This window comes from Mercenaria mercenaria, chromosome 13 (genome assembly GCF_021730395.1).
Source record: "Mercenaria mercenaria strain notata chromosome 13, MADL_Memer_1, whole genome shotgun sequence".
NCBI classification, from domain to species: domain Eukaryota; kingdom Metazoa; phylum Mollusca; class Bivalvia; order Venerida; family Veneridae; genus Mercenaria; species Mercenaria mercenaria.
The window spans coordinates 43732533-43752848 of NC_069373.1; the positions used below are offsets into that span (position 1 = coordinate 43732533).

Below are 20316 nucleotides of genomic sequence, written 5' to 3' on the forward strand. Positions count from 1 at the left end.
GGACCTGGGTCTTGCGCGCGACACGTCGTCTTACTGTGGTACACATTCATGCGTAGTTATTTTAAAATCCATGCATGAATGACAAAGATATAGACCGGACACGCCCATCATTGCACTATCATGAAATATGACCTTTAACGTCTAAGTGTGACCTTGACTTTTGAGCTACGGACCTGGGTCTTGCACGCGACACGTCGTCTTACTGTGGTACACATTCATACCCAATAATTTTAAAATCCATGCATGAATGACAAAGATATGGACCGGACACGCCCATCAATGCACTATCATGAAATATGACCTTTAACGTCTAAGTGTGACCTTGACCTTTGAGCTACGGACCTGGGTCTTGCATGAGACATGTCGTCTTACTGTGCCACACATTTATGCGTAGTTACTTGAAAATCCATCCATGGATGACAAAGATATGGACTGGACACGCCCATCAATGCACTATCATGAAAAATGACCTTTAACGTCTAAGTGTGACCTTGACCTTTGAGCTACAGACCTGGGTCTTGCGCGCGACATATCGTCTTACTGTGGTACACATTCATGCCAAGTTATTTGAAAATCCATCCATGGATCACAAAGATATGGACCGGACACGAAAATTGCGGACAGACCGACAGATGGTTCAAAAACTATATGCCTCCCTTCGGGGGCATAAAAAAAATGAACTGCAAGGGGCCATACTTCTGCAAAAATATAATCCAAGGATGTGTCAATAATATGCTCAACTAGGCTTTATATCAATCACTCCTGTGAAATTTCATTGAGATCAGAACAGATGTTTTGTTAATGATAATATATTTGCCCATCTTAGTTTCATACCAATCATTCCAGTTAAGGTCTGACCATTTTTCTTTTGATTCTAACAAACCAGGACAGGCAAAATGCATGATGAAATTGAAAATAGTACTAATATGTCTCCTGTGAAATGGAGAGGCATTATAATTATCAGTAACTGCCAACAGAAAATACAAGAAATTCTCTTTGAGGAAAGCTTTCTCTGTCTTTGAAGATCAATACTGTAGAATTATGAACTAAAACAAGCAAATTCGATGAATTGGTATCCCCCGCCGAAAGGGTTTGTGGTGAGGAATGGCAAAAAGATATATCCGGCAAAAAGTTAAGGATGTTAATAAGAAGCAAATAATTTCATTAGTCAAAATCAATTTAACAGAAAACAAACGTTTAATTAAAGAGTACATAATAAATGTATGATACTTTGATCCTGACTAAAGAATTTATTTTGATTGGGATATGCTTACTGTAATAAGCTTAGCTTTTAAAATTAAATGCAGTTAATTGAAATATGAGCTTGAAGTTTAACTGGAATGAAATATTGTCTTTGAGTGGTTTGGCACCAGGTGTTTGAACATAAAAGATCAGATGTCCTTAAGAGAACACAGGTAAGATATCTTGAACATGGCTGAGGGCAAGGTTTGTGCAGTCACAACTTAACATGTTGAAGGTTTGAACATTTAAAAAAAAAAAAAAAAAAAAAGGAATGGAAATATATATATCTATATATAGAAATATGTATATATTTATTTTTTTTTTTTAGGGGGTGGGGGTGCAGGGGAACGGGAGAGGAAATAAAATTCCACATGTTGATTATAAATATTGGTTGAAAATTAAAAATGAAAAAAAAAAAAAAAAAGGTAAAAGGGTGAAGTTGGAGGGGGGGGGGGGGGAAAGACAGAGGATGCATGATCAGTGGTGGGCATGACTGGGTGGAGAAGTGAGGTGGGGGAATGGTACAACTTGGAAGGTTTGAAAAAAATCTAAAATAAGAAATGAAAAAAAAAAATTTTTTGGGAGGGGGGTGGGGAGGGGGGTTGGGAGGGGAAGGGGTGTGACCAAGGCAAGTCGGTGACCAGGTGTGGATGCGCAACTTCACATGTTTATAATAAATGTAAGAAAAGAATGAAAGAAATTTAATGAAATTCTGCCAAATGGTAAGTTTGTTATGTACAAATATGTGGATTTTTAGACAATAAAAGGGCAGTAACTCTGAAGTTACAAAAAGAAATCCGTACAAAATTGTCTGTGCACAACCACATTATAGTGCTCTAAATTCTGTTTAAGTTTCATAGTTCTAGGTCAAATATATCAAAAGTTATGATGCAGAAATTGGCATATCTACAGATCTATAGTACCCTATATAGTTAACACTAGAAATTTCTAAGGGTCATAACTCTGGTGTTACTTGGGCAATCTGTCTGAAACTTGATGGGCCCCATAACCTCATAGTGGTGAACATATATATGAAGTTTGTTTGGAAAAAATCTAAAATAAGGAATGATTTTTTTTTTTTTTTTTTTTTGGGGGGGGGGGGGGGGGGGGGTCGGGGGATGGGGTGATCAAGCTAAGGGGGTGACCAGGTGTGGGTACACAACTTCACATGTTTACAATAAATGTTCATGGAAAAGAATGAAAGAAATTTAATGAAATTCTACCAAATGGTAAGTTTGTTATGTACAAATATGTGGATTTTTATACAATTAAAGGGCAATAACTCTTTATTTACATATAAATCCAAATGAAATTGTGTGTACACAACCACATAATGGTGATCTAAATTCTGTTTAAGTTTCATAGTTCTAGGTCAAATATATCAAAAGTTATGATGCAGAAATTGCCATATTTATAGTACCCTATATAGTTAACACTAGAAACTTCTAAGGGCCATAACTCTGGTGTTACTTGGGCAATCTGACTGAAACTTGACGGGCCGCAAGAACTCTTTGTGGTAAACATGTATATGAAGTTTTAAATAAATATTCCCAACCATTTCCTAGATATGGCTCCGGACGGACGGAAAGACGGACGGACGGAAAGACGGACGGACGGACAGACGGACGGACGGACAACGCCAAAACTATATCCCTCCGACTTTCGTCGGGGGATAATAATACACAGCACTTAATTTACATGTATATAGAATATTACTGAATATTTTATCATGTTTTTTATCAGGAAGGGCTGGGGGATTTTGACAATGTATGTTAAAATGAAGGAGAATTTGTGCTAGTAGTACACTCTTTTAAACCTATAGAGAGAGTTAGAGTCAAGAAATAAGGATGTTTTTAGACTTAAAATCTACCTAAATTTATTACTAAAATGTCCAGTCACAAATTGCAAACAAATTCAAGCACTAAACAGCAAAATACACTACATGGAAGCTGTGCAAAATTATCAGAATCTAGACACTGTTAATTCTTAGGTACATAAAAACAATCACTTCATTCCAGATTGTGAAATATGTAGAGAAAAGGTGACTTGGGTGAGGAGACTTTCTATCTATAACAAGAATATCTGGATAAAAATTCTTCTTTGAGATACTGTATATCCCATATAAAAACCCTTCCCACTCCTATTTACAAAACGGGAAAAACTAGCGCTGTCACAGGAGTGACGAATTATACCCCCACAATACGGCCTTGTCACAGAAGTAAGCCAATGTCAAAGTCAAACCTAAAAATCAATAGGGGTCATCTGCTGGTTATGACCAACCTCCCTATCAACTTTCATGATCCTAGGCCCAAGCGTTCTCAAGTTATCATCCATAAACCGTTTAACTGTTCCGGGTCATTGTGACCTTGACCCTTCACCTACTGCTCTCAAAGTCAAACTTGACCTGTATTTTATGTTGTTACACCTAGCTGTGTACCAAAATTTATGATCCTAGGCCCAAGCATTCTCAAGTTATCATTTGGAAACCGTTCAACTGTTCCAGGTCATTGTAACCTTGACCTTTGACTTACTGACCTCAAAGTCGAACTTAACCTTTATTTAATGATGTTACACATGTGTACCAAAAACTATTTAAACCTGTCAAGCCTTTCATGAGTTATTGTCCAGAAACCATGAAAACCAACGGACCGACCGACCAACAAGCTCACTCCTATATACTCCCTCAAATTTCGTTTGTGAGGGTATAAAAATAGAGAAAAAGTGTGTCATCACCCTCTTCCCCTCCTATTTACAAAACAGAAAAAACAAGAGCTGTCACAGGAGACAGCGCGCTCGACTATTTCCATGCTGGATAGTGAAAATGGGCACATCTGAGGAAGCTCGAGCAGTCACTGGAGTGTTTAATGACTCCAAAGTGGATGAAGGTATTGGACAATAGCTTATGCTTGTGTCATTTATTTATTTTTTATTTTGTTGGGTTTAACGTCGCACCGACACAATTAAGGTCATATGGCGACTTTCCAGCTTTATTGGTGGAGGAAGACCCCAGGTGCCCCTCCGTGCACTATTTCATCACGAGCGGGCACCTGGGTAGAACCACCGACCTTCCGTAAGCCAGCTGGATGGCTTCCTCACGTGAAGAATTCTACACCCCAAATGAGGTTTCGAACCCACATCGATGAGGGGCAAATGGTTTGAAGTCAGCGACTCTAACCACTCGGCCACGGAGGCCCCTATGCTTGTGTCAAAAGAATTAAGTAAAAAGAAAGATAAAGTTATCAAAACATTAAAAAAGTATAATTCTAAGCAAAAAGGGGGCATAATTCATGAAATATTGGTGCAAGAGTGATGCATCTTGTGTCGTATGATGTGGGTGATGATGTGTAACAACTAGTTTGAGTTTGAATCAAATCCATTTAGCAATAACCGAGATAAGAGTGAAAGTGCACCAAAACTTTAACCTGAAGTTCTAAGTAAAAAAGGGGAGATAATTCATGAAATACTGGTGCTAGAGTTATGGTCTTTGTGTTGTATGATGTGAATGATGATGCCGAACAACTATTTTAAGTTTGAATCAAATCCTCTCCGTAATAACAGAGATATTGTGAAAATGCATCAAAATTAACCTTAAATTCTAGGTAAAAAGGGGCATTATTCATGAAAAATTGGTGCCTGAGTTATGGACCTTGTGTCATATGATGTGGGTGATAGGGTGAAACAACTTTTTTAAGTTTGAATCAAATCCATTTAGTAATAACTGAGATAGAGTGAAACTGCACCAAAACTTTAACGTGAAATTCTAAGTCAAAACGGGGGATAATTCATGAAATATTGGTGCAAGAGTTATGGCCCTTGTGTCATATGATGTGAGTGATGAGGAGGAACAACTATTTTAAGTCTGAATAAAATCCATTTAGTAATAACAGAGATAGAGTGAAAGTGCTCCAAAACTTTAACCTGAAATTTTAAGTAAAAAGGGGGCATAATTCATGGAAAATTGGTTCCAGAGTTATGGAACTTGTGTCATATGATGTGGGTGATGATGTGAAACAACTACTTTAAATTTGAATCAAATCCATTTAGTAGTAACTGAGATAGAGTGAAAGTGCAACAAAACTTTAACCTGAAATTCTAAGTCAAAAGGGGGGATAATTCATGAAATATTGATGCAAGAGTTATGGCCCTTGTGCCATTTGATGTGGGTGATGATGTGGAATAATTATTTTAAGTTCTCCATACTTAGTATAGTCAAGCTAAAAATGTGTTATTATGTAAAAAGTGAACATCAGCATCATTTTGGAAAAACTGTTTAATGTCATTCATCAGAAGTGTGAACTTTAGGCAATAGAAAATTAGTTTTTAGATTCTCATCTCCGCCCGCCCCTATATGAAACCCCCCGCCTCGAAATTTTTTATTAGTCAAAATTCGGATATCCAAAATTTTATATCCAGATACCAGTACACTTGCATAAACATTGCATAATTCTCGAGTTTAAAGAAAATGTTTGACATATTGTGGTGATGCGAAGACAATTTAACAGCATTTGACAGTATCTGATATTAAAATTTACCATGTCATTACCTCTTATTATAATAAATTAAGAGAAATGATCATAAAATATCGGCTATTCACACAACTGGCAGACGTTCTGGCAACCTACTTTCGATTTCAAAAACTTTTAGAAAAAGGTAAAGCCAATGTATTTTCTTATCCTGATTTGATTGTTATTGATTTTTATTGATTATAAATAAGTATCTGTTGTCTGGATTTCAATATTTCAATTGTGTTTAACAGGAACATTTGCCTTCGTGGGGAAGCCTGACATGCCATTTTCCCGTGCAAAGAATACTGAACTAACTGGCTATTTGTTTCATAGATCTGGAAATAGGATAAAAATATGTTATGTATGCAAGTGCATCTAATTAAGAAACATCTAAAAAAAAATTCAGGTGTAAAACTACTAGATTCCTCGTATTTTATACTTTAAGCTCAAAAGTCAATAGCATCATTATCAGTTACAGGGGTATATATCATGGCCTCAACGCGAAACTATGTATATATAGAAATAGAAGCAGACAGACTAGTTTCGCGTTGAGGCCACGATATAGCTTTTAGCACATGCTCAGCAGGAATGACAGATTGATTGTTCTTTACAGGTCGTTGTTGTACTTTGACAGAACTAAATATTTTGAATTTGCAAATACACTGAACAGACAAATACTGATTTGCCATTGTTGTAGATTTAATCATTTGTAGATCTACAGGATACAATCAACCTTCAGACAAAATGATTTACTATCACATTATAAATAAGATAAAAGTTTATCACATGAAATTATTTTTTTCCCCATAAACATATGTATTTCAAAATGAGTTTAACATATAAAAGATTTCAAAGACACAGCAACATACACTAAAATATCAATACAGTGATATTTTAAATATAATTTGTCAAATTGACCTCCAGACTCCCATATTTCCAAATTAAAAAATAAAAAGTGCCCACCCGCCCCATTTTTTCTCCAGATTCGGATGAGAATCTAAACATTTATTTTCTCTGGCCTTAGCTAAATTAATATATAAGTTTTTTAGAAAAAATCTTGGAAAGGCGGCTATGATGACCCTAGATCACTCACCTAACACTCAGCTTGATTGAATAATGTTGGAACAAAGAACAATCCTGTGCCCCCACTGGAACAAATTTGAGAACAGACCTTACACTGATGCTACAGACCAAGTTTGATGAAGATCCATCATGCAGTTCATGAGTAAGTGGTTTAAAGGCATTTCTATTTTTAGTTCTAGCAGCCCCTTAAAGGGGACAAGTGCCTCCATTTGAATAAATTTGAGAGAGGACCTTACACCAATGCTACAGACTAGGTTCGATGAAGATCTATCAAGCGGTTCATGAGAAGAAGTTGTTTAAAGGTATTTTCATGTTAAGCCTTTCTTGCCCTAAGAGGCCACTTACCCCCATTTGAACAAAATTGGGAGAGGACCTTATAACAATGCTTTAGACCAAGTATGATGAGGATCCTCCAAGTGGTTCATGAGAAGAAGTCGTTAAAAGGTTTTTTCGATTTTCAGCTCTGGTGGCCCCTTAAAAGAGCCAAGGTGAACCATTTGAACAAACTTGACAGAGGTCCATGCCAGGACGCTACTGACCAAATTTGGTATAATTCTGACCAGTAGTTTTGGAGAAAATGTTTAAGTAAAAATGTTCAAGCTGGATGCAGGACAACCAACAATGGACGCCAGACCATCCACCAAAACTAACAGCACAGTTCAGGTGAGCTAAAAAACAGAAGTAGGAAATGAAAAGCAATTAAGAAATACGTCAAAGTTAACATGCTGATTTCGTAACCCTGATTTCAAGTCCAAATGCATGACTCCCACTTCTGTTTTTACCTGTTCTATTTATTTGTGCCATTTTTAAGCCTCAATAGTACCTCCGAGTAATTTTCTATTAATTAACTAATATACCGTTTCTGTAGGATGGGGAATTTTTGCATAGGCTTTATTTTGCAATTACGCAGTTAGCAGTCTCATTCAAAGTTAAGAATCTGCGAAAAGTATTTTTTTGTTTATCATTTATCATTTGATGGGGTTTTCAATGAAAATTTACTGACTGAATAGCGAACGCTGCAGACCATAATCAGCCTGCACGTGTGCAGGCTGATCATGGTCTGCAGTGGTCGCAAAGGCAGAATCACGTGCCACCAGCCTGCTAAAAGTTAGTACATGATACAAATTAACATACACAAATATTTTGAATATTCACAAATATTTTGAATATTCACAAATATTATCGAAAACAAAACCAATGCAAGTATTTCCCAATCTACAGTAACTAAATCCTTTGTAAGCAATTTGGGCTGGACATTTTAATCGTAAAACCAGCAAACATACAGTTCTAATAATTCTTGACGTATGAAGAATTGCTATAGTTTTTATTTCGTTCTATTCTATTACATCTTGGCTGTTGACAAAACTTTCAGCCAATCAATTCCACTAATCCCTAAAAACAATAAATTCTGATTACTTGATTTATTTTTTCTATAGAATTTCTGCATTCTCGATAAAATATAACACTTTGTTAAATAATGACATTGTCAAATACATGTTCGGGATTTCAAGCGCATCTAAATCTTTTAAAGGTATGATGTATGTATCCAGATATTCTTGCGTTCGGGAAAATACCTGAGTATTGGCACTACTTCCATCTCACATTCGCCAATTCCCGTCAACTTCATTTTCACTAACGATTGTTGGGGGACAGGAACGTAAGGGATTTCCCCTGTACCAGGATGAACGATACATTTATATTAGTGACATTTAGGGTATAATTACACATATTAGTTAAAACTGTTAAGGAAAATCTGAGGCCCAGGCAATACGTCATGTTATGCTCCAGATTAAAACAACTTGGATACATCACTGTTGGGCAAGAACCAGAAGGCCACGATGGCCCTGTATTGCTCACCTGCCCTACTTCTTAACCCAGATGACCTAATATAAGATATAACCTAGATTTCATTAAAACGAACATTCTGATCTATTCTTGCTTAACATAAAAAAGCAGAAAAAGATGTTTCTTTGATTTGACCTACTGACCTAATTTTGGATCTCAGTGACCTACTTTCGAACTATATAAGATTTTACACAGGCAAACATTGTTACCAACTTAAACGAAGATTAAGCCAAAATTGCGACCTCCAGAGCGATAACTGTTTGAGATGGATGACTGACGATGGACACAGAGGTATCACAATAGCTCACTTTGAGCACTTGATGCTAAGGCGAGTTAAAAATAGCAGTTCGTTTCATGTTTTCAATGACTTTACAAGTTATGGGTTTGAAGGGATACTGTTTCAAGCAGTTCTTCAAATTACATCAATTTCCCATTCAGTTCTCAATGCATAACACTCTAAAGGTCAATAAAACAAGTTCTATGAAAAAGAACATTAGTTACAGGAATAAAAACAGACTGTCAAATAAGTTAAATCTTTGTGAAAATATATAACTTAAGAAACAAAATTATTTGGAGCACAAACATCAAAATAATGTTTAACCAATTTATTCTGTTAGGTTTAGTTCCTGTTTTCAACACTGTCAATTTCATGCACTTACGGTGGTCAGTTAACCAAATCAGTATTCCTTAACTTTTACTAAAATCTGCCCGTAATCTTACACAGTATAACTTCCGAAAACCGAACGACCTCCGGACCGGCCTAGAAGTTCGGTTTTTGGAGGTTTCCGTAATTCAGAAGTTTGAAAGTTTGTAGGCAAAGTGGACGTGGTGCACAATAGTTATGTTTTCTTACACGTAGGATGAAGGAGATTATTATCCTTTTAAATTTTACAATTTCATATAAAGAAATTAATTAATCAATTTTTTACAAACATTAAGGCCAAAAATACATAAATAACAAATATAAAAAGAAACAACACATCTTTAATAATAGCATTTACGCAAACATTTTCCACTTACATTTTACCATCTTTGGAGTCCCGAGTTCGTCAACATTAAATTTTAATCAATGTTGATAATGCACAGTTTAATCGATGTAACTAAATCAATTAAAACACCTATCTTTTTTTTCTCTCAAACATTAAGAAAGTTTTTAACACGTAAGATTTTTTAATTCATCACGTTTTCATAAATTGAATACAAATGAAAGTTATCGCTGATTACTTTCTTACTTTTGCATAAAATGAACATTGTGATTAAATAGCGCGTCAAAATAAACATGTGCCGCTAAAAGATAAAGAAAAGAACATGTTGACAGCGTTTTTAGATTATCAGGTGACACTTTTAATCCAGCAAATATTTTGCTGTTCGGTTTTCGGAAGTCAATTTTAGTGTTAAAATATGAACGGTGCTTCAAAAACCGTCCGGTTTTCAGAATTTGGAAGTTCTGGTTTTCAGAAGTTAAAAATATATAGAAATAAGAACAGAAAAATACGGGACCTTGAGTTTCGTGCGGTTTTCAAAGGTTTCCGGTTTTCAGAAGGTCCGGTTTTCGGAAGTTACACTGTAGTGACCAAGGATCTCAGGTAAAGGTCAACTGACCTTTGGCACTCTTGTGTTCAGTTAATGATAGTGGACCATGTACAGCTTGCCAAGATCCTAACAACTCCTTATTGGAAGTCCTGTAATGTGCCTTTTAAATTATTTTAAAATTTGGAACATTTTGAAAATGGTGTTATCGTATGCCTTGGCTAAACAGAGAAAGGGGAAATTTGTTCATATTCCTTATGCATCACATGTTATGCTTCTGGTGTTACTATATATAAAATTTCAGTGAAATATACAATGCTTACAGCTTTCCAAAAATCAATTAAAGGGAATTCCTATAGTTTTTTATGTGCATCTTTCTGCGCAGCCGACACTTTCTATGGAAAACTGAACTAAAGTCAACATTTGTCGAAACATGTTACAGACAATCTTAAATATGAAGTTTCTTGAACGAAATAACATTTTTTGATAAGTTTTATCAGTAATCAAATGTTGATACTGGTTTATGTTGTATTGACAAGTATCATGCCTGACAGATATCTTGCTATTTTTGTGGTTGTGTTTCACATCGCATTTTAGTACAAAGACAGTGTTGTTCATATAATGTAAGATAATTGACTTAGTACTGATAAGTCAATATCATCTTTCAGATTTAGTATTCAATTATAGAAAGAATTAAGAATTTTTAAAACTTTTTTTAACTTCTAGCACACATACATGTAATCAATTTGGCCAGGTTCGTGCCACTTTCCGTCCTAACAGGTGTTGTATTCTAGCGGTCTTAACATAGAATTTAGTCTGGTGACCCATACATTTTTAGCCTTTTTTATGTTCACAATACAATTATATATACACAAGAAAAACAGGAAAAAAATCTATGAAAGAGTTTTTTTCAAAATTTAAAAAAATATTCTTTACTATGGGTATTTTTCATTGAAAAAAGTTCACAAAAGTAAATAAGAAACAGTATTTTTTTTCATTTGTACCAATAACTGTAAGGATAGAGTATTACAAATATGGCTATAATATCAAATAAGTATATAATAAAATTTGTAAAAAGAAAAAAACCTTAGTGTGCTGTCTTGATGTATATTTTGGTTGGTATTTATAAAAAAGCAGAAAATAATGAAAATGTTGAAAAATCGCTGGCAGTTTCAGCAACAGCGGGTGTGTTCAAAACAATTTTTCACAGAAACGAGCCTGGTGACCTATTGTTTTTATTTGTTCATTGTTTTCAGCACAAAATTTCATATTATATATGTGAATTTAAAAAAATTCTATGAAAGGAAAAAAACTATAGGAATTCTCTTTAAGTATACTATAAATAGAACACAATAAGTGCTTCTATACGTCGGTGCAGCTAACCATTACTTGCAGAGGTGACAGCTTATATCAGCGGCTCTTTGGCAATTTATCTAGCAAAACTGTTCCCTTAAAAATTTGTTCACACATAAAGGTAAGTCATTTAAATCAGTTTTTCATATAAATTTGAGAAAAAGAATTAAAGAATTTGAAAATGTATGTCAATGAACTAAAAAGCCAAGGACTGGATTGCTGAATATGAGAATAAAGGAAAACCCATTCAATCATGTTTCCATGATGACTAATTTTAGCTTTCTATAGAGGGCGGCCCTAAGTCCCTAACCCGACCGTGACCTTTTGACCTTGTCTATATCTTGTTATGCACTGTATCATGTAAGGTAACAATTGTGCTTTGTAAGAAAAAAATTCATCTTAAAACATAATTTATATTACCGAGACATGAACAAACAGACATGTATGACCTTGACCTTGAAATATGACCTTAACAAATGGGTCAAGATATGCTGTCTCATCATGTATATCAATGACATGAAGCATAATGAATGCAATCAGGTTAAGAGATAGAAGTTATTTAAATGCTTTACTGTGTATACATAAGTAAGCCCCTAATGGCAGTTAAGAAGAACCATATTAAGGTCCATGCAATAATGCTTTCAACCTAGTTTGGTGACTAACCATCAAGCATTTCATGGAAAGAATTTTTTTCCAGTTTTTTAGCAAATCGCAATGAACAGACTCGAGAAAGGTCCATAAAAGGTTGCTTGTGATCAAGCCTGGTGAAATTCTGTAAAGTGGTATCTTAGGATGCTATAGAAGCAAGATCTGTAATTATGTTGGGATGGCTGCAGAAGCCTGAATATAGTACCTGACGACTTGTCCTGAAAGTAAGCAAGCAGACATCTTGCGACTGCCTGGTGACACACAACCATTACATTTTCTTGTCGCTCCAATTCCTATTTAAAATGTAAAATATAACAACTATTAATGACATATCTACAAAGACAGCTATTAATTTTGTATTAATACTTGAAAAAGTGACTTTGACAAGTGACTTTAACACTCCATGAGTTGTGGATTGAAGAAATCCCAACCAGAGGTTGAGATTTGTCCAAAAACTAGGTTCAGGCACTATCTCAAACAGAGGCAAGATTTTAAAGCTACATTTGCTAGATTAATGTCAAATTTTTCAAAATTTAGAAAATACTTTCATCAGTTAGTAGTTACAAAAGAAAGACATTTTAAAGTGATTCCATATGTTTTAGGAATTATTTATCTATACACTCTTTTTAGTCAATAGCATATGCAGAAAACTTTGAAAACCTTTAGTCATGCTACTGAAATTTTAAATGAAATAGAAGGAATTAAGCTGTACTTCATGTCAAACAGTCACATTAAATAACTATTGAAACTATACTGGTATCTTATATCAATTGCTATCTGCTTAAATAAAATATGAAAGTTTGATGCTAATCTGCAGGCATGCCCCTTTAATGGGTGAGGTAGATTTTCTATTTCCCAGTTCACTTTTATTTTCATGTTTTTATGTCAAATATTGTGCACTTGCAAAATAACTGTCTTATCTAAATATAGTACTATGTGACTGGTGTGGACAAGCGATGTGCAATAAAATAACCAGCCTTGAATGGATACAACAGAGTACAATAAGGTCAAAGATACATCAAGTTCAAAGATACATCAAGTTCAAAGATACATCAAGGTCAAAGATACATCAAGTTCAAAGATACATCAAGGTCAACTAGAGCTATCACTAAAGGTGATGAATGTACGCCCCCGCATGCACTGACACAGTACATTGCAATTTGACGCACACAAGATTGCATAATTATGTGGACTGTATGTATATAGACTTTATGTATACAGTATAGTAACAAACAAGTGAATGAAGTATTGCCATGCAATACAAAGTCCCCTACTGGAAGGCACCTAATTTTCTCTACTGCAGTATAACATAATGAACTGATATCTGTCAATGATGTATAAACAATATTGTACTACATATACAATATGTTATAACAACACACTTGGATTAAAATGTGCATATATAAAAACCCACGATTGTTTTCATATTGAATTTTTTTGGCTGATTATAAAAATGTTATCATGTAAGTTATTTATAGTAACAACAAAGGGAAATTAATCTTAAAAAAAAAAAAAAAAAAAAAAAAAAAAAATCTATATAAGTCAACAAGAAACTCTTTACCAGGTAGAGATAGGTCAAAATACACCTAAAAATTGGATGTAACATGCATGCTGTACCACAGAAAAGTGGTCTTGATTGTTCTCTACCGCCAGTAATAAAAAAGTTACAATAAAATCTATTTATAGTAAAACAAAGGGACGTACTTCTAAAAACAAGAGGGCCAAGATGGCCCTAGGTCGCTCACCTAAGAAACACTCCATAACAGTGTAAAACATGTTTGACCTAGTGATTTCATGGAAACAAATATTCTGACCAATTTTCATTAAGATTGGACCAAAAAATTGGTCTCTTGCGATAAAACAAGCATTTTCTTAGATATGACCTAGTTTTTGACCCTATATGACCCATGTTCAAACTCGACCTAGATTTTATCAAGGCAATCATTCTGACCAAAATTCATGAAGATCAACTGAAAAATACAGCCTCTATCACATAAAGAAGTTTTTTCTTTGATTTGACCAAGTGACCTAGTTTTTGACCTCAGATGACCCATATTCAAATTCGACCTAGATTTCATTAAGGCAATCAACCTGACCAAATTTCATAAATATCAACTGAAAAAAACAGTCTCTATCGCATACACAAGATTTTTCTTTAATTTGACCTAGTGACCTAGTTTTTGACCTCAGACAACCCATATTCAAAACCGACCTAGTTTTCATCAAGGCAATCACTCTGCCCAAATTTCATGAAGATCAATTGAAAAATACATCCTCTATTGCATACACAATGTTTTTCTTCGATTTGACCTAGTGACCTAGCTTTTGACCCCAGATGACCCATTTTCGAAATCAGCCTAGATTTTATCAAGGTAATCATTCTGGCTAAATTTCATGAAGATCAGTTGAAAAATACAGCCTCTATTGCATACACAAGGTTTTTCTTTGATTTGACCTAGTGACCTAGTTTTTGACCCCAGATGACCCATTTTCGAAATTGGTCTAAATTTCATCAAGGCAATCATTTTGACCAAAATTCATGAAGATCAAATGAAAAATACAGCCTCTATCGCATACACAAGGTTTTTACGTGATATGACCTAGTGACCTAGTTTTTGACCCCAGATGACCCATTTTCGAACTCGGCCTAGATTTCATCAAGTTAATCATTCTGACCAAAATTCATGAAGATCAATTGAAAAATACCGCCTCTATCGCATACACAAGGCTTTTCTTTGATTTGACCTAGTGACCTAGTTTTTGACCCGAGATGACCCATTTTCGAACTCGGCCTAGATTTCATCAAGGCAATCATTCTGACCAAAATTCATGAAGATCACTTGAAAAATACAGCCTCTATCGCATACACAAGGTTTTTCTTTGATTTGACCTAGTGACCTAGTTTTTGACCCGAGATGACCTATTTTCAAACTCGGCCTAGATTTCATCAAGGTTATCATTCTGACCAATATTCATGAAGAAGATTTGAAAAATACAGCCTCTATCGCATACACAAGGTTTTTCTTTGATTTGACCTAGTGACCTAGTTTTTGACCCGAGATGACCCATTTTCGAACTCGGCCTAGATTTCATCAAGGTTATCATTCTGACCAATATTCATGAAGATTAATTGAAAAATACCACCTCTATCGCATACACAAGGTTTTTCTTTGATTTGACCTAGTGACCTAGTTTTTGACCCGAGATGACCCATTTTCGAACTTGGCCTAGATTTCATCAAAGTTATCATTCTGACCAATATTCATGAAGATTAAATGAAAAATACAGCCTCTATCGCATACACAAGGTTTTTCTTTGATTTGACCTAGTGACCTAGTTTTTGACCTGAGATGACCCATTTTCGAACTCGGCCTAGATTTCATCAAGGTTATCATTCTGACCAATATTCATGAAGATTAATTGAAAAATACAGCCTCTATCGCATACACAAGCTAAATGTTGACAGACGACGGACGACAGACGACGGACGCCGGACGCCGGACATCGAGCGATCAGAAAAACTCACCTGAGCATTGCTCAGGTGAGCTAACAAGGGTGCCTCATGGTGGTGAACATTTCGTCCAAGTTACATCAAAATCCCTCCATGCATGAAGAAGAAATGTTCCGTACAAAGTCATTCTTGAATTTGACCTTTGACCTCTAAATATGACCTTGACCTTAGACCTAGGGACCTGGTTCTTGTGCATGACATGTTGTCTCATCCAGGGGAATATTTGTGCCAACTGATATCTAAATCCTGCTTTGCATGACAAAGTTATAGACCTGACAGGAAAAAAATCCTCTTGACCTTTGATCTCAAAGTGTGACCTTGACCTTTAAGCTAGGGTACTGGGTGTTGCGCATGACACGTCGTCTCATCATGGGGAACATTTATGCCAAGTAATATTGTAATCTCTTGATGGATGACAGAGTTCTGGATCGGACAGGGAAAAAACCTTATTGACCTTTGTCCTCCAATTGTGACCTTGACCTTTGAGCTAAGGGTCTGGGCTTTGCGCATGACATGTTGTCTCATCATGGGGAACATTTGTGCCAAGTAATATTAAAATCCCTTCATGGATGGCAGAGTTATGGACGGGACAGGAAAAAAACTCTGTTGACCTTTGACCCCCAATTGTGACCTTGATCTTTGAGCTAGGGGTCCGGGATTTGCGCATGACACGTCGTCTCATCATGGGGAACACTTGTGCTACGTGATATTAAAATCCCTTAATGAATGTCAGAGTTATGGACCAGACACGAAACAGACCCTGTTCATGTTATGTTAACATTTGACTGCTAAGTGTGACCTTGACCTTTGAGCTAGGGGTCTGAAAGTTGTGCATGACTCATCGTCTTATTATGAGGTACATTTGTGCCAAGTAATATTAAAATCCCTTCATGGATGGGAGAGTTATGGACCGGACAGGAAAAAAGCCTTGTTGACCTTTGACCTCCAATTGTGACCTTGATCTTTAAGCTAGGGGTCCAGGTTTTGCGCATGACATGTCGTCTTCTCATGGGGAACATTTGTGCCAAGTAATATTAAAATCTCTTCATGGATGGGAGAGTTATGGACCGGACAGGAAAAAAGCCCTGTTGACCTTTGACCTCCAATTGTGACCTTGACCTTTGAGCTAGGGGTCCGGGATTTGCGCATGACACATCATCTCATCATGGGGAACATTTGTGCCAATTAATACTAAAATCCCTTCATGGATGGGAGAGTTGTGGACCGGACAGGAAAAAAGCCCTGTTGACCTTTGACCTCCAATTGTGACCTTCACCTTTGAGCTAGGGGTCCGGGTTTTGCGCATGACACGTCGTCTCATCATGGGGAACATTTGTGCCAAGTAATATTAAAATCCCTTCATAGATGACAGAGTTATGGACCGGACACGAAATTGCGGACGGGCGGACGGACAGAGGGGATATTCGACAAAAGTATCTATTAAGCGACAGTGTACCAAAATTCTACCGGGCATTTCTTCATCTATGAAATTAGCGAGTACCTTTTGCACATGACTGAATGCAATTAACCTTTGTATCAGTCAAACTGACAAACAATATTGCCATAATTTTTACGATTTGTGGACTTGGAAAAGTGTTCAGGATGTTAAAACAGATTTTGAAACCATACATGTATGTTCATAATAAATACCGTTACATTAACAGTTAAAAATAACTTTTCTTTTCATCTGACTGAAATTCATTAAGAGACCATTCTATTAAGAGACCACTTCTTAGCAGTCCCTTGTGTGGTCTCTTAATACAATGTCGACTGTAGAATGTTAACAAGAAACAAAGTCCCATAACTCTGCAAATTTTTTTTCTGAAAGAACCTAACATGCCCCATGCACAACTACTGTTGTTACTGATCACTTGTGTGAAGTTTCATTAAATTGTGTCAAGGGGATGAGGAGAGATGGTGCGCACAAGATTGTGTCTATGTATATAGTATAGTAACAAAAAAACAAAGTCCCATAACTCTGCAAATTTTTTTTTCTAAAAGAACCTAACATGCCCCATGCACAACTACTGTTGGTACTGATCACTTGTGTGAAGTTTCATTAAATTCTGTCAAGGGGATAAGAAGAGATGGTGCGCACAAGATTGCGTCTACGGACAGATGGACAGACAGATGGACAGACAGACAGACAGACAGACAACCTGAAACCAGTATACACCCCCCAGCTTACAACCTTGTTGTCGGGAGGTACAAAAATACATCAAGTTCAAAGATACATCAAGGTCAAAGATACATCAAGGTCAAAGACAGCTGAACCAATAGCAAATATATAAGCATACAAAACAGACTTACCATGATAACAGGTTCTAATCTCGCTACCAGATCTTGATATGACTGTAATGATAAATATGATATATCTGTTGTTGTCGTTACTGGACTTCACAATGTAAGTCATATGGTAACTTTTCAAGATTTTTGTGGTAGAGGAAGACACTTCAGTGCCCCTTGACCAAGTTTCAGGTATTGGCAGACACCTGGTAGAACTGACCCACCTTCTGTAAGCAGTGTATAATCCCAACCTTGGTCTTAATAAAATGTTTTAAAAAGCTTTCTATTCACCAAGTTTGATGATAAAATTTTTGCCAAACTTAAGTAAATGAGAGCAAACAATCTGTTTGACTCTGCCCAGCCAGCCGCTGAACGAAAACATACCAAGGTTGGTTATTTTTTTTTTTTTAAACTGGGTAATAATTTAAAAGGAAGACAAACTGTAAAGGTATAAACTGATGTTTAGTAATACCTATCTGTTTAAAGAACATTTATATTTGAAAAACAAGGTTTGTGTCTAAAGAATGCCTTTACGACAAAAACACAGTTATGTTCTAAGAAAACCTTTATATAAAATACATGGTTGTGCTTAGAGAACACTTTTGCCTTTGCACACTTTAAACACACCCATGCCTTTTATTCCCGATTAAAACTACTTGACTTCATTTTATATCTCTGTTATAGATACTGCCCGAAGACTGGTAAAATTGATCAGTTATCGAGACATTCTAGAGAACATGTTAACATGTTAAAACCAGAAACATCTGCAAAACATTTAACACTTAAGATAATGAACCAGCAATAAAAATTGGCAATCAATGTACACCATGTGAGCTATTTTCATATTATCAAGTTTTTTGTAGAAACCAATGTGTGCAATGTGCTACAGCTGTGATAAAAAAATGATGAATTGATTTAGGTGAACATGTAACTGCATGGAAACACAACAATTAAAAGTTACCGTATTTTCATTTTAGCTTCTGCCCCAATCTTATTCTTCTTTCAATATGGTGTTATAATTTTGAAAAGCAAGATAGTTCATACTGAAATAATTAAAAACAGAAACAGAAATCCTATTGTAATAATAGTGTTTCACCTACCTCTCCTGTTGGGTATCTATAGTGATATTTATCTTGGTCCCTTTTGGCAAACTCCTCTGGATATTTCTCTGCTATTTCTTCATACGTAAACCCTTCACATATACCCTGTAACATAGTTCTATCACTGTAAAAACAGTTCTCAGAAGTTTACAGACATTTACTTTCATTTTCCATTTTTTTCTGGATACTGTAATAATGACACTAGCTAATCCACATTACTGACACAGATCATAATAATCACATTTATTGACATTTAAGACCTTAATAAAAATTTACTGACATTTATCATTCTAAAAGTACATAAACAAAATTACGAAGCATAAAAGAAACAAGAGGGTCATGATGACCCTGAATCACTCACCTGAGTAATACGAGCTACATGTTTCAAATCTCAAACTGATGATAAAATATTAAGAAAGTCAGTAGGTCACATTCATGGTCAATGAAATTCAGTTTTACAATTTGTGTGCAAAACTGTGCATGTCATCAAAATTTCAAGGCTGTATCTTAAAAACAAGAAAGTAGGTCAGTAGGTCAAGGTCACAGTCAAGTGACATCATATTACTTTGGGTCATCAGGTAATTATAATTAAACAGTCTTGGAAATAGAATCAAATGATTTTTTAAGTATTTTTCTTATATAACTCACATAATAACTAAGTGACCCAGGGTGGGGCCTCTTTTAACCCCAGGGGCATAATTTGAGTAATTTTGGTAGAGGACTACTAGACAATGCATCACACCAAATATCAAAAGCCTAGGTCATATGGTTTCAGACAAGAAGATTTTTAAAGCTTTTTCCAATATAAGTCTATATAAAACTTGGGACCCCCAGGGCAGGGCCTCTTTTCACCCAAGGGGTACAATTTGAACAATTTTGGTTGAGGACCATAAGACAATGCTACAAACTACATATCAAAGGTCTTAGTGCTGTGGTTTCAGACAAGAAGATTTTTGAACTTTTTTTCCTAGATAAGTCTATGTAAAACTTGGGTCCCCCGGGGCGGGGCCAGATTTGACCCTAGGGGGACAATTTGAATAATCTTGGTAGAGGACCACTAGATGATGCTACATACCAAATATCAAAGCCCTAGGCCATGTGGTTTTGTACAAGAAGATTTTCAAAGTTTTCCCTATATAAGTCTATATAAACCATGTGACCCCCAGGGCGGGGCCATATTTGACCCTATGGGGATAATTTGACCAATCTTGGT

The 20316-nt window shown here is 35.7% G+C and overlaps 1 protein-coding gene across 14 annotated transcripts in view; it reads right to left on the bottom strand.

Moving 5' to 3' along the window:
• Positions 1 to 20316, bottom strand: part of LOC123528554 (6-phosphofructo-2-kinase/fructose-2,6-bisphosphatase-like) — a 130316-nt gene that overhangs the window by 41148 nt on the left and 68852 nt on the right. For 12 of the 14 annotated variants that reach the window (XM_053521642.1, XM_053521643.1, XM_053521648.1 and 9 more), the window contains 3 exons: positions 19104 to 19208; positions 18028 to 18069; positions 12412 to 12499 (listed from right to left, as the gene is read on the bottom strand). In XM_053521642.1, the coding sequence (XP_053377617.1) occupies positions 12412 to 12499; positions 18028 to 18069; positions 19104 to 19208 (235 nt within the window). Of the gene's footprint in view, positions 1 to 8404; positions 8502 to 12411; positions 12500 to 18027; positions 18070 to 19103; positions 19209 to 20316 lie in introns of all 14 variants that reach the window. The other 2 variants (XR_008366757.1, XR_008366756.1) reach the window with 1 other exon arrangement.